The 15,219-nt window shown below is 39.6% G+C and overlaps 2 protein-coding genes across 9 annotated transcripts in view; one reads left to right on the top strand and one right to left on the bottom strand.

Annotated features, from left to right (window-relative positions):
* Positions 1 to 544: 544 nt before the first annotated feature.
* On the bottom strand, positions 545 to 9,570 carry LOC113546702 (uncharacterized). 4 transcript variants are annotated; one of them, XR_008300947.1, is made up of 6 exons: positions 9,433 to 9,570; positions 5,739 to 9,064; positions 5,233 to 5,320; positions 2,870 to 3,025; positions 2,408 to 2,503; positions 545 to 1,768 (listed from the first exon to the last, which is right to left on the bottom strand). XR_008300947.1 is itself a non-coding variant. In XM_053229284.1 (4 exons), the coding sequence occupies exons 1-4, from the start codon at positions 5,293 to 5,295 to the stop codon at positions 1,454 to 1,456; spliced, it is 630 nt and encodes a 209-aa protein (XP_053085259.1). In that variant the 5' UTR covers positions 5,296 to 5,670; the 3' UTR covers positions 545 to 1,453. The 4 variants fall into 4 exon arrangements, 2 of the variants coding, with proteins under 2 accessions (XP_053085259.1, XP_026802487.1); XM_053229284.1 differs by lacking the exons at positions 5,739 to 9,064; positions 9,433 to 9,570 and having other exon boundaries at positions 5,233 to 5,670; XM_026946686.3 differs by lacking the exons at positions 5,233 to 5,320; positions 5,739 to 9,064; positions 9,433 to 9,570 and adding an exon at positions 3,145 to 4,170.
* Positions 9,100 to 15,219, top strand: part of ptpn5 (protein tyrosine phosphatase non-receptor type 5) — a 147,911-nt gene continuing 141,791 nt past the window's right edge. For 2 of the 5 annotated variants that reach the window (XM_026946680.3, XM_053229283.1), the window contains exon 1: positions 9,102 to 9,616. The gene's annotated coding sequence lies outside the window, so the exon portion shown is untranslated. Of the gene's footprint in view, positions 9,617 to 15,219 lie in introns of all 5 variants that reach the window. The other 3 variants (XM_053229281.1, XM_053229282.1, XM_053229280.1) reach the window with 3 other exon arrangements.

The following is a 15,219-nucleotide window of genomic DNA, read 5'->3' as shown; positions in this document are numbered from 1 at the left end:
TTTTTAGATTCTGTCTCTCACAGTGGAAATGCACCTATGCTGAAAATTCTAGACCCCTCCATGATTTCTAAGTAGGAGAACTTGCAAAATCACAGGGTGAGCAAATACTTATTGACCTCACTGTATGTCTCACTGGAATGACCTATAAGAAAACATTCCATGGAAGAAAGTGTGGACTTATAATAAGGTAATAAGGTAAACGATGTTTCTTATAAATTACTTCATCTTTTCTACCCTGTTAAGCTCTGTATGAAAAAAACTGTTTCCAGATATTGATTCTTTATGCTCCTTTTGTGGGGCTGAAGATGAATCTATGTCTCATCTTTTTTGGGAATGTACATTTACTAATTTATTTTGGAAGGAGTTCTGTATTTTTGTACATGCTTTTTCCTCACAGAGTTTCTCTTTGTTATATAAAGATGTTTTATTTGGCTGTCATAACTTTACTAAAGAAGACAAAGACAAATATTTTTTGATAAATTTATTTATTGTTCTTGCAAAATTCTTTTTACACAAATGTAAGTTTCAAAGTGCTAAGCCCTACTTTCCTGTTTTCTGTAAGGACCTTAAATTCTACCTGGACACTCTTCTTACATCCAACAATTCCAAAGCCCTTAAAACTGTTTCAATATGTCATTCTCATTATATTTTTCTGATTTTGTAGCCAGTAATTGTATTCTCAATTGTCCTCACCCCTGGCATTGATTTTTGTACGTTCTTTATGGCAATTAAATAATTAAAGAAAAAAAAAAATTTTTTTTAATTTGAAAACAGGAAGTTAGAATGCTTAAAACATTAAAACACCAATAAACATGTAAAATAAACTGTTTTTAGAACTGCAACTTTAAAACATAGCAGTTCAACATTGGATAGTCTGCCCACCTTTCAACAATGTAACATTGTCAACAATGTCAACATGTACCTTACAAAATACACTGCAATCAGCATGAAAATTTTCAAACAAACAATAAACTAAAAAAAAAAATAGTACAAATACAAATGAAATTCAAATAAAATAACGTACAAATAAAATGGCCCAAGAAAGAATATGAAAAGATGAAAAATAAACGCACAATCAACAACAAAACAAATTAAATAAAAATGACTTTGTAAGACATTATATTCACATTTCAACAACTCAGTTTAACAATCCCTTTGATTAATTAACATTTTAACATTAAGATGCTAATATTTGTTTAATTCAAAAGACGCTCACACCAAAATTTCAACATTCCCAGCAAGAGTTTAGTTTTCAGGGACTGTACCCTTGCAGAGCAGTAAGTGCCCATTTTCATAACACCAAAAAACTAAAATATAATATACAGTCTTAAAACATTTTCAAACATAGTTCAACAATTCACAAGTTCAACAATCCCTTTGAATTTTTCAGATTTTAACATCAAGATGCTAATATCTGTTTAACTTCAAAGATGCTCACGCAAGATTTCAACGTTCACAGAAAGAGTTTAGTTTTCAGGGACTGTACTCTTGCAGAGCAGTGAGTGCCCATTTCCATAAACACCTTCTCAATTACCTCAAAAGTATATCTGAGTTCTTTTGGGTATTCAAAATCCAAGGCTAAGATGAGGCCAAACAGGTAAGAAACAGCAGATTGTAGGTCTGAAATGTCTTTCAGAACAGTTGCCTCCTCCAAGACAACAGCAAAGTTTGTAAAGGTAGGCAGTGCGCTAGGGGCGACATCATCCTCAGTTATAGCAAGAATTCCCAGTTTCATCCCTCTGGTCTGTCTGTCTTGTGGAGATGTGTCCTAATGAAACAACGAATGCATCATTATCAGCTGATCTCAGTTTTGTATCTTTTTTTTTTCCTGAAAAACAACTAATTATATGAAACAACCAAATATAATAGTTTTAGTGTGGATGGTTTATGAAGTTTTTTTTTTTTATAATTTCATGGTTAACATTTTGTTTATCCTGCATGTGGATAAGATGTGGATGCAAATGCAATGTACATACTCAACTGTCCTTTTGTACATTAATAAAAGTTTTGAATCCTATTGACCTACATTGTATGAACAAAACACCTAACACATACTTCATATCTTTGTATTCTATAGTGGTTAGACTGTAACATGAGTTTGAGATGATATACATGATAAAAGGTCACATATTCTTTTAATAATGCTAATTTACATTTAATTGCATAATTTATCATTTACAGAATGCAAGTGAATGATGACTGTCAGTGAGGCTGTTACTAATCATCATAATGATCATGAACTGTGTATTGAATAATGCTAAATTCAATCATCCTAAAATCAAAAATGAAATCAAATCAGAATCAATATGCTCACAATGCAAAGATTTACTACCCTTTATTTCTCCTAAGTTTATGTGGCAAGACATTGTCAAGACTTTATATCTGCAGAAGAATTAATGAAACTCACCAGACATTTTCTGAACAGTGCAGAATGATCTTCACGGAGAAACAAATGGAGACCTTCCAGAACTGTTTGCTTTCTGTGATTCACAATATTTGAGGTCTGAAAAATGGGTACCAAATAAAAATAATTGATTAAGAGATGTCATGTAGTGTCACGTTGTGTGCCAAAGCACAGGACCTTACGAGTTTACATGTATGCTTAATTTGTAAAGTAATAGAACATCTACTAATGAGCCAATGAATTGACTCCTTTAAAAAGGCATTGAGTAAATTCTTTCTATCTTTGTAGCAATGTGTTATTCTAAATTCAGCATTTAGTTTCATCAGCCCATGTTCAATTGAGAAATACACAATGAGTTTCCTCCTGAAAACAGTAAACAATGCTATTTTCTGCAAATAAAACACAAAAGGGCTTTGATAAATCATACAGTTTAGAGGTTACACATGGTTGTCATTAACATGTTACCTGTTGATCAAGCTTGTTAAGAAGATCTTCCATCTCTTTTCCAAACGCCCACTGTCTTCCTCTGTACAACTTCAGAAGTTGTGGTGTATGTTGGTGTAACGATGATCTGAATGTATCGAGGAGGTCCACATTGGTAATGCGTTTGAACTCACCTATCTGATGAGAGAAAAAACAGGTTTCAGCTATAAAATTGTTTAACAAACATAAAAACATCACAAAATTAATCTTGATTATAAAGACTACTACAGCTAAATGCTTCCTGTTAAGACTATTACTTTTACGTCATTCGGAAGAAACAGGGGAGGCCATCGTTCCAACACCTCAGACACCATCGGCACCACTTCCACAATCTCTTTTCATTGAAGTGAAAATGTCAGGTTCATTTTCTGACTGATGAGGATTTCATTTCTAGTCCTCTTGTTTAGTTCCTCTTGGTTTAGTTACATGATCTGCATACTTGTAGGGAAATGACTTGATATGACTATTTGGTTCCTCAAGTGATACGAATCCTTCTGAAATCAAGTCCTTCAGACAGAGAAATAATTCAAGAGGGACGATCCCTTCAAAAAAGTTGTGTAAAACATCTGCAGGAAATCCTGTAATTGGATGAAAGTATGATAAGTGCTTGCTCAGAGCATACTCCTTTTTCACATCATTCAAACTACGGAGCTGGTCATCATTCTGAAGTTCCTTCAGCAGAGAGTCGTGTTGTTAAGAACAACTGTAAATCTTCAGGCTCAGTGCTGGCAATTTGTTTATGACTAATTAGGCAGAATCAGCAAAAGTTGTCAGCAATGAAGCTTTCTTGGACGCCTGCAACGCCATGTGCATTGCAATTGAAACATAGACGTAAGCATTTTTTTGTGTCCTGTCATACAAATATTCAACAAGTTCAATCAGTTCAAACTGCTCCTTAAAATACAAATTTCTTCTGTAATCTGTAGAAAATTTGCCTTGTGCTAAAGTTGTTACAAAAAGAGGATTTGTTTGAAAAAGTGCATCTGTAATGTCTTGCACAACCTGATTATTATCTGTTACAATGTTATGCTTGGCAAGTATCTCCCTAATTGTATCAACAGCATAACACTTAGAAAAATCTAAAATATCATGTAACTGTTCCACTATTTTCTGTATTGCACTTTTAGAAATGTGCAACACTGTTTGCATAGAAAGAAAATGTTGTGCAACTTTACGCTCAAGTATATCAACATCAACACTTTCTGTGTCCTGTTCTCTCCTTTCTACAGGCTCTTGTGATGAGGTTGCAGGTTCAAGATCATCATTTAACACTGTCTCTGTGTCATCCGAGTGTTCTCCTGAGTCCTTATTTACTAATCTGAAATCTTGTATGGTGTGATTTTTATGTTTTCTTGTTCTGTGACTGCTAAAGGTAGAACGATTGTTGGTTTTAAATGTGGAAGGGGCACAGGACAGTTTCTTTATTTTGTAGATGTCTTCCAAGGTGAGCAAAGAATTGGGTTTCAGTACAAATCTCGTTAAAAATCACGTCACAAAAAAAATGTCAAATTTTCTTAATGTTTTCTGCTTCTGTTGTGTATTCTTGTAAGATGTGATTTGAGTGAACTTCGGGTTTTAAAGGTGCAAACACAGTTGTCATAAAAACAATTCCAAATTACTCCTCCTCCATGTTGCAGTCTTGTGTGTTTTAGAAGGACATCTTGAGAAGAGTGGGCAAATTTGCAAATTTTACATTGCATGTGTTGAGCTCTGAAACCTGAAACCCAAAAACATGGCCACTAAATAAGCTGTATATATGTTTGTGGCTATTGCTGACCAATGTATGTTATGGTGGCAATATATGATGTACACCAACAATCTAAAACTTATTTTCAAGAAAGAATAAAAAAAATAAAAATAATAAATCGTATCGCGCCCGTTGTACAAGAAGAGTTTTAAGCGCATTACACCAAGTCGTACACCAAGTCGTACACCATGTCTACACCGGACACAACAGCGACATGACAAAAGACAATAACCCATTAAGAACAAGACATTTGTAGCTTCACGCCACATCCACTGATTATAATGGATTCATATTGTCTTTTGTCGCATTGCGTCTCTCGCAAGCGATGTAGAAGGTGTCAATCTAGCAAGTCCACTTTATCATGCTTTTTCTGTGATGTAATAAACAATACGATTATATTTTGAGTTAAGTCTATATGACAAATCTACACATTATTTCCGATAACTGGTAAATACAGCCAGGATTGCAAAACATGACGTTAGATTTGTTAGATTGCATGTTAGATTGCATGTCGCAAACAATGCTTAATGATCACACTGATGTTTTACAAACATTTTAACAATCTAATAAATATAATCAAATGAATAAAGATACTTACTTTAAATGATGAAGTTTGAAAAGATGAAGTTTGTCGTGATCTCGTGCTGCATGGCGCTATCATTCCATGTGAGCTCCAACAGCTTTTTCTGTGATGTAATAAACATCACGATTATATTTTGAGTTAAGTCTATATGACAAATCTACACATTTTTTCCGATAACTGTGATAAATATAGCCAGGATTGCAAAACATGAAGTTAGATTTGCAAGATATAAAACCGGGGTTGCGACATATTTTCTCCTTGATGAGAACGTTCATGCAAACTTGCTTTAAAATAATAAGCTTGCCCAGTGACACTACATTACTTAATTACAACTTTAGTTTCAAAACCAGGTCAAAACACACAATTGTACATTTTACTGGCATTAAAAACTCTAACAGTAGATATATTTGCATGTCACAAACAATGCTTAATGATCACACTTATGTTTTACAAACATTTTAACAATCTAATAAATATAAATATTATATATTAAATATAATAAAATGAATAAAGATACTTACTTTAAACGAAGTTTGAAAAGATGAAGTTTGTCGTGATCTCGTGCTGCACGTTTGACTGACGATCAAAATGGCGCTATCATTCCATGTGAGCTCCAGCGTCTGCATGTTACAGTGCGCATGCTCCAACCACCAAACCAACATGTGTGCTTGTAAACGTGCATGTGCATATCCAGTCAACAGTTCAAATTAAGTTGGTCAGACAATTTTTGAACCAACTTATTTCCACTTTTTAAGTCAACTTTTTTTAGTTTTATTGTCCAGTTAACTAATAGATGATAGTTATTAAAACTTTTTGCAAGTTGGATTTTTTACAGTGAAGAAGAAGAACAAGAAGAAGCAGAATAATAATTAAAACACTAAAGATTACAATAGGTGCCTATGCACCTGCAATGCTTGGCCCCTAAGTAGGAATAAGACCACTACAGAAGCATGCACACCATCAGTATGTAGTAGCAATGACTTCATGAATTTTTTTCAATGACAAAATTGAAATTATCAGGCAAAAATTTCAGAGAATAAATTTTAAAGCCAGACAATTTGATAACTAACCACGTAGATAACAATATAACTATATCAGATCAGTGATTAGAATGTTTTACTCCCCTGCAAGAGAACTAATTTCACTAATTTCCTCATCAAAGTTATCAACTTGTGTACTAGATGCCTTATCTATATGTTTCTTCAAAAAGAAGAATAATCATTTCTTCCCTTAACACTAGTTGTGTACCTAAATCTTTTAAACTAGCAGTTTATAACCCCTGATTAAAAATCTGGCCTCGACCCCATCAGCTCTCCAACTATAGGCCAATATCAAACTTCCCCATTAGCTCCAGTATCCAAGAAAAGTTTGTAGCACAGCAGTAATGCTCATACCTCCACAGAAATAACATTCATGAAATCCATCAGTCAGGATTTAGGCCTCACCATAGCACAGAGACAGTGCTGGTTAAAGTGCTAAATGACCTACTAATGGCCTCTGATCAGTGTTGGGTCGCCTTGCTTGTGTTGCTTGACCTTAGTGTAGCTTTTGACACCACTGATCATACTATGCTCCTTGAAAGACTAAAAAATGTTGTTGCAGTTAAGGGAACGGGCCTCTCCTGACTCAGGTCTTATTTGACTGATTGTTATCAGTCTGTAGATGTAAATGGTGTCTTGACTATACATACTAAGGTAAAGTTTGGTGTTGCACAAGTTTCTGTTTTAGGCCCACTACTTTTTTCTCTGTATATGCTACCTCTGGATAAAATTCTTCGTAAACATGGTATTAGCTTTCAAGTCACACAGTTGTATGTTTCAGCAAAGCCAGATGAGAGACGCCAGCTTAATAAAGTTGAGGAATGTGTAAAACACATGACACTGGATGCTTATTAACTTCCTTCAACTTAATTCTGACAAGACAGAAGTACTTGTACTTGGACCACAAGCACGTAGAAGTAAGCTTTCTGATTACATAGTAACTCTGGATGGCCTTTCTGTTTCATCATGTGCAGCAGTAAAAGACCTTGGTGTGATTATTGACTCTAGTCTTTCATTTGAAGCTCATGTAGATAATAACACTAGGATAGCCTTCTTTTCTCTCAGATAAGATAAGATTTCAACTCTTCAAATCAGATAAGAAATATTATGTTGCTACACAATGCAGAAAAAAATAGTTCATCCTTTTTTTTTTTTACCTCTAGGTTGGATTATTGTAATGCCTTGCTGTCTGGGTGTTCAAGTAGGTGCATAAACAAGCTCCAGTTAGTCCAGAATGCAGCAGACAGAGTCATTACTAGAACCAGAAGACATTACCACATCACCCCTATCTTATCCACACTGCATTGGCTCCCAATCAAATTTCGCATTGATTATAAAATACTGCTATTAACCTAATGCGCTGAATGGTCTCGCACCGCTCTGAGCATAGCGTCCTGCTTTTCCAAGACAACACCGGCGAGTACTCTTAGTTTCTCTCCAAATTTTGGCCTTTTCAGGTGCTGTGACTAAACTGGTTACACGGCTAAATAATATTTTTTATTTTCATAGATGTGAGTCAAAAGCATGGCCACTTCTGCCTCTGAGAAATTCATCTTTTTTGGCCATTTAGTAGTCACGTTGTGCTTTCCGCTCTGTGAGCTTTGCCTTTTATTGAGTTTTGTGGGTGTCGGTAAACGCAAATCAGCTGTGCCATGCACACACCTGAAAATGTACTGGCCATTTATCAACATACTTATGTGAATACAAAGAAAATCAGCGTTTCTGAAAGGTTTTTAAATCAGGCAGAAATTTTTAGTTCAGTTTAGTTTGGCTTACACAAACGTTTACACAACTTTACTTAAAGATTGATAAATGAGGCACAAAGTGTGTGTAATCTTTTGACCTACTGAAAATTTTCTATCATAAATAAATGCTGACAAGCTGTATCTTAGCTATTATTTTGAAATTACCTCATATGGAAATAAAGTAGATACCCTAATTAACACTAATTGGCAGGAAATGTATGGTAAAGTGAAATCTGTGGAGCTGTGAAAAAATTATTTTAAATGTCTTTTGTACGTAAAAATTTGGCATTAACTATATGAGAATCTCAGAATTATAACTTAGCACATCATAATTTAGTATCTGGGAATTTTTAAGTGGTGGAAATAGGTTTCTGTAATATGGAGTCCTTTAGAAGAAAAAGAAAGTGTGCAATCCTGGAGGTTTAAACTGGCCATTATAATGCAGTCAGTATAAAGCCTCGTACTTTATATTCCCACATGCCACGGTAGCATGATTGTATTTTTTTTTTAAATACATTATTCAATATTGTGATCATATCGCCGTGTGTGAAGCAAATATGAAACAAAGGCGGTGGTGGGGGGAACTGATCTACTAGCTCATGTTTATTTATTGCTGGCCCTTGGAAGGTTTTATTACAGAGAAGCCGTTTTATTAGACATCAGCCTGCGCGAATATGCCTAAACTATTTTTTTTTTATCAAGACGAGGTTATTGCGTTCTGCTATACACAAAGAGGCGGTTCACCAAATGTATTTTAATTTATTAGTGTTAGCTAACCCTAGCAACAAGATAACATCACATATGATACAGTACGCTAACAAATATTATTCTCTGTCCTGTATATAAGTAACAGCGCAGTTATTTCTCGTTTCTTTTTTAGTGCAAAACGTTACTGTTCAATTTGAGATATTAGTGCATACATCATTGGAGAAAATGTCCATTTCTGCCACGAGATGGTAGCAGTGATCTTTACTTTGGAGACTGGATTTGCTTTATTTTTACTGCAGTAAGGCAAATGGTGGTTGTGCACACTTTATGACCGTGGTAGTATGATGGAGTTAGCTGTTGAAACATGGGATTCCATTATTATCAACTTTCATAGTCCATGAGTTCTCAAGCAATATTATCGCCTGAAAAATAAAAAAAACTGAACCTAACAAGACGTATTTCAGCTGGTAAAAGCTAGAGCAGATACAGGCTTGAGGAAAACATCTATTGAAATCAAGCTGCTGAAAGAGCATTCACCTATAAACCACAACCCCATCCATTGCATCGTTGCCTAGGACACCGACAAGTACAGTTGCTTCCATGCGCCAGAAAAAAACGCACAGAATACAACACCTTACGCGTCATAAACGAAGATAACACGCACGCACAAACCTCCCACCCCCGCAACACACACACACACACACACACATACAGACACTCACACTTTCCTCGGCGGGCGTCTCTGAGCTCAAGCTTCGGGCGGAGTGGTGTAAGGCCCCACTTGGTAGTGTAGACACTGCAACGTCTTACAGCGGCTCCAAGTGTGATGTGAATATTGTGATGTGAATATTAATAACGATACATAGGGCAATGCGGACTCTCTTACGGTCTTAGTCAATCTGAAAGGTAAGTGCACAGTTTTATCGTTCTGCGTTGCCGAAGATTCGTTCGTACGCCATAATATTCGAGGGAAGCAATAGAACCAGTTATCTATATGCGCATGCATGACAGAGTCCTCGCGCGCGAATTCTCAATTGTTATGGTAGTCCTTGAGATTTAGGTTAAAATGTGTTGCTCGTTTTAAAGTCATTAGCTACTTTACTGTTGCGTATAGTCATTATAACCTTAAAGCGGAGTATTTTAGCGGTGTGCTGATATTTGTGTTATTATTTTATACCTATGTGCCTCGTCTTGTGTAATTTGGTCTACTACCTGTAATGTGGACCGTGTGTTTGTAAATTTACACACATTATATGTGTATATATATATATATATATATATATATATATATATATATATATATATATGTGTGTGTGTGTGTGTGTGTGTGTATTAATTACAAATCTTAATATTTAAAAAAAGTTCTTGACATGTTTTTGGTGTTTTCTTAATTTTTTTCTGCATTCAACAAGTAGGGTGACTTTACAGACATTGGAGCAGCTTTCTTGCCATTAATAAACAAAGAGCCCAACATACCATACATTTCTGAAATTCTCAAGGTCTACATATGAAGGAAAAATGTTTAAATGTTTATATCATATTCTAAAGAAACATGACTAATCCTAACTGACTGAAAACCGTTTTAGTCTCATGTTTAGTAATTTGGGACACAAATTTACCTTACCTTACTTTCAACTTCAATTACATGTTTAAGAAATATTTTATTTGTAGTATACTTATTCATTAATTTATTCATGCACTCACCTGAATGGGAAACCCATCCATCAATGGGCATGATGCACATGCATTGTAACAACACACGCTCATTCACATCAATGGCAATTTATTGTAGCCAGTCCACCTGCCAGCATGTTTATTGTACAGTGGGATGAAACTGGAGAACCCAGGGTAAACCCAAAGTGGAGTTTATTGTCATTTCAGCCATATACAAGTACATAGTGAAACGAAACAACGTTTCTCCAGGACCAAGCTGCTACATAAGACAACACAGAACAACACAGATCTACAAGGGACTACATAATTTATACATAAATTGAACAAGTGCAAATATGTGCAGACAGTACAAGACAGTACAATGACTACTGGGACAGACAGTGGGCATAATAAGTCCCAGTGCAGCGCCAACCAGTACACAGTTCTGTTTAAAAGTGAACCTAGTGACAACAGTGCAAATAGTACAAGAGTACGATACAAGTAGCTGAAATAGTGTAAACATAAATGTAAACATAAGAGTAGCAGCCTATGTACAGTAATAATATAATGAGTATTGTAGCAGCATAAACATGTGCAAAAACCTGCAAAAATTGCAGAGAGGATGGAGGATACTCAGTTGTGTGTGTATATATGTATGTGTGTGTGTGTGTTCCTTCAGTCCAGTTTCTGAGTATTGAGGAGACTGATGGCATGGGGGAAGAAACTATTGCACAGTTTGGTTGTGAGGGCCCGAATGCTTCGGTACCATTTACCAGACGGCAGGAGGGTAGAGAGTGTGTGAGAGGGGTGTGTGGGGTCATCCACAATGCCGGTGGCTTTGCGGATGCAGCGTGAGGTGTAAATGTCCGTGATGGAGGGAAGAGAGACCCCGATAATCTTCTCAGCTGTCCTCACTATTCGCTGAAGGGTCTTGCAATCCGAGACTGTGCAATTCCCATCCAGGCAGTGATGCAGCTGCTCAGGATGCTCTTGATAGTCTCTCTGTAGAACATGGTGAGGTTGGGGGGTGGGAGATATGCTTTCCTCAGCCTTTGCAGAAAGTACAGGTGCTGCTGGGCTTTCTTCGTTATGGAACTGGTGTTGAGCAACCAGGTGAGGTTCTCCACAAGGTGAACACCAAGAAACTTGGTGCTCTTGACGATCTCCACGGAGGAGCCGCCGGTGTTCAGCGGAGAGTGGTCATTCTGTGCTCTTCTGAAGTCAACAACCATCTCTTTAGTTTTGTCCATGTTCAGAGACACGTTGTTGGCTCTGCACCAGTCCGTTAGCTGCTGCACCTCCTCTCTGTATGCTGACTCGTCGTTCTTGCTGATGAGACCCACCACGGTCGTGTCATCGGCAAACTTGACGATGTGATTCGAGCTGTGCATTGCTACACAGTCGTGAGTCAGCAGAGTGAACAGCAATGGACTGAGCACACAGCCCTGTGGGGCCCCAGTGCTCAGTGTGGTGGTGTTGGAGATGCTGTTCCTGATCCAGACTGACTGAGGTCTCCCAGTCAGGAAGTCCAGGATCCAGTTACAGAGGGAGGTGTTCAGGCCCAGCAGGTTCAGCTTTCCAATCAGGTGCTGAGGAATGATTGTGTTGAATGCTGAACTGAACTCTATGAACAGCATTCGAACATATGTGTCTTTATTGTCCAGGTGGGTGAGGGCCAGATGGAGGGTGGTAGTGATGGCATCACCTGTTGAGTGGTTGGGGCGGTAAGCGAATTGCAGGTGGTCCAGTGAGGGGGCAGCAGGGTCTTGATGTTCCTCATGACGAGCCTCTCGAAGCACTTCATGATGATGGGTGTGAGTGCAACGGGACGGTAGTCATTGAGACAGGACACTGGAGACTTCTTTGGCACAGGGACGATGGTGGTGGCCTTGAAGCACGTCAGAACAATGGTGCTGCTCAAGGAGGCGTTGAAGATGTCCGGGACAACATCTACCAGCTTGTCTGCACATCCTCTGAGCACCCTGCCAGGAATGTTGTCTGGTCCAGCAGCCTTCCACGGGTTGACTCTGTGTAGAGTCTTCCTCACATCGGCCATGGTTAGACACAGCACCTGGTCATTGGGAGCAGGGGTGGTCTTCATTGCCGTCACGCCTTTCTGTGCCTCAAACCGAGCGTAAAAGTTGTTCAGTGCATCTGGGAGGGAGGCATCACTGTCACAGGCAGGTGATATTGTCCTGTAGTTTGTGATGTCCTGGATGCCCTGCCACATGTGCCGCGTGTCTCTGCTAGCCTTGAAGTGGCTGTGGATTCTCTGAGCGTGTTTGTGCTTTGCCTCTCTGATGGCCCGGGACAGTTTGGCCCTCGCTGTTCTTAGGGCCGCCTTGTCGCCTGCTCTGAAGGCAGAGTCTCGGGTCCTCAGTAGCGCACGCACCTCTGCAGTCATCCACGGCTTCTGGTTGAAGCGTGTGGTGATGGTCTTGGAGACGGTGACGTCATCAATGCACTTGCTGATATAGCTGGTCACTGATGTCGCGTATTCCTCCAAGTTGGTGAAGTCGCCCTCAGTTGCCGATTCCCTGAACATGCGCCAGTCATTGTGTTCAAAACAGTCCTGAAGAGCAGAGATGGCTCCTGCTGGCCAGGTTTTCACCTGCCTCAGAACCGGTTTAGAGCGTCTGACTAGAAGTCTGTATGCCGGGATTAGCATAACAGAGATGTGGTCTGCGTAGCCGAGGTGGGGGCGGGGCTCTGCACGGTACGTGCCAGGGATGTTTGTGTAAACAAGATCCAGCGTGTTCTTCCCTCTCGTTGCAAAGTCCACATGCTGATGGAATTTAAGGAGCACTGACTTGAGAGAGCACTTTGCATGGTTGAAATCTCCGGCAACAATAAACAGTCCGTCAGGGTTTGAATTCTGCAGCTCGCTAATAGCCCCATACAGTTCACAGAGCGCCTCCTTAGCATTAGCACTGGGGGGGAATGTACACTCTGATTATGAGGACAGTGGTGAATTCCCGTGGTAAATAAAATGGTCTGCATCTAACAGTCACAAACTCCACCAGCGATGAGCAGTAACTAGAAACTAGCACCGAGTTCTTGCACCATTCCGTGTTGATGTAAACACACAAGCCACTACCGCGAGCCTTACTGCACAGAGCTGTGTTTCTGTCGGCACAAAATGATGCTAGCCCGTCTAGCTGAATGGCGGCGTCCAGAACTCTGTTGCTGAGCCACGTCTCTGTAAAAACAAAAACGCAGCAGTCTCTAAACTCACACTCACGTTTGCTGGAGTCGGATGTAATCCAATCCATATTGTCCAGGGAGCAGACATTGGAGAGAAGGATGGACGGGAGAGCCGGCCGGCTAGGGTTTGTTTTTAGCCTAGCACGGACCCCCGCTCTCTTGCCACGCTTCTGCTTTCTCGCGCACCGCTTGCGACATCCCCTCCCCCGGCCACTGGCATCAGGCGACGCAGAGGGCTGGAGGCCTGGTCCCTGCAGCAAGCCGAGATCACATAGATTCTCCAGCAGATCATCATACAGAGTAGCTGTGGTGTTGTTTCTGAAGTTTAGAAGTGTCTGGCAGTGGTATACACGAACATCGGTAGCTCCGATGTCCATGTGCCTTTAAAAGTCGGGCTAAAGACGAAAATAGCACCATTTTGTATACAGAGTGGCTGCTGCATGCTACTGCTGCGCCGCCATCTTGAATATGTACTGTATAATATGTATGTCACTACTAGCTTCTGCCTTGAACTCCATTTCCTCACAGACTAAAACCATGCCTCATGACGCAGTCACATGTTCACATAGACTTCTAATTAAGCACACCTTTTCCATATTACCCAAACACTTTGAAGGACACAGACATTCATTCAGTTTTCACAAATTCTCACTCCTATGCACTAGTGACTCATAATTGTTCTTCTGGTTTTGATTGATTGTTACTTTGATTCCTGTCTTAAGAAGAGTTAATCCCTGTTTAACTGCTTTTTTTTAAACCTTGGTTAAAATCTATCCACTGTCCACTGAAGTAGTCCTGAGTGCGAAGCTGCTCGTGGCAACCGCAGCCCCAAAGCCACTACAGCAATCGCAGTCCCAAGCCATTACAGTACAGCTCCCCATATGTGATCCCCAAGCCATCGCCACAGCCCCCAGGTGGCGCCATCCCCAGCAATCCAAACAGTTCTTCAGGCAGTCCATATGGGGCCACCCCCAACAGCAGCGAGCGAACTCAACCGATGAGAACTCCAACCAGAAGTAGGGCATCAGGATGGGTCAGCCAGCGAGGAGGAACAGAAGGGGTCAGGATCACTGGCATCTCTGGCATCTCAAAAGTAGCATGTGTAGCTCGACAGAGAGTGAGGGAGAGAGATGGAGAGAAAGGAAGAGATTGTTAGGTGAGCTTTTGTCCTCTAATGGTTAAGCACAATGTACTTTGCATGCAGAGTGCAAGCAGGGACTCCGGCAAGACTAGATATGACAGCATAACTAAAAGGGAGAGCCAGAAGCTAACACAGACATGAGGGCACCTTGGGACATAAAGCAGCCAGCCACTCCACCATCGACAAACCTGAGTGAACGTGTGAGAGTGGGGGGGGGGGGGGGCGACAGCATTCAAACATCCCAGTTCCCACAACACTCTATGTCTGTGAACTCTCCAGACCTGCCCCTGTAACTATTCACTATCCCCTATAAACTATTCACAAAAGGCTTGACTAAACAAATATGTTTTCAGCCTAGACTTAAACACTGAGACTGTGTCTGAGCCCCGAACACTAAGTGGAAGGCTGTTCCATAACTGTGGGGCTTTATAAGAGAAAGCTCTACCCCCAGCTGTAGCCCGCATTATTCGAGGTACCAACAAATAGCCTGCACCTTTTGATCTGAGTAGGC

This window comes from Pangasianodon hypophthalmus, chromosome 25, assembly GCF_027358585.1.
Source record: "Pangasianodon hypophthalmus isolate fPanHyp1 chromosome 25, fPanHyp1.pri, whole genome shotgun sequence".
NCBI classification, from domain to species: domain Eukaryota; kingdom Metazoa; phylum Chordata; class Actinopteri; order Siluriformes; family Pangasiidae; genus Pangasianodon; species Pangasianodon hypophthalmus.
Note: the sequence above shows the minus strand (reverse complement) of the source record. Positions and strands in the feature narration are given on the sequence as shown.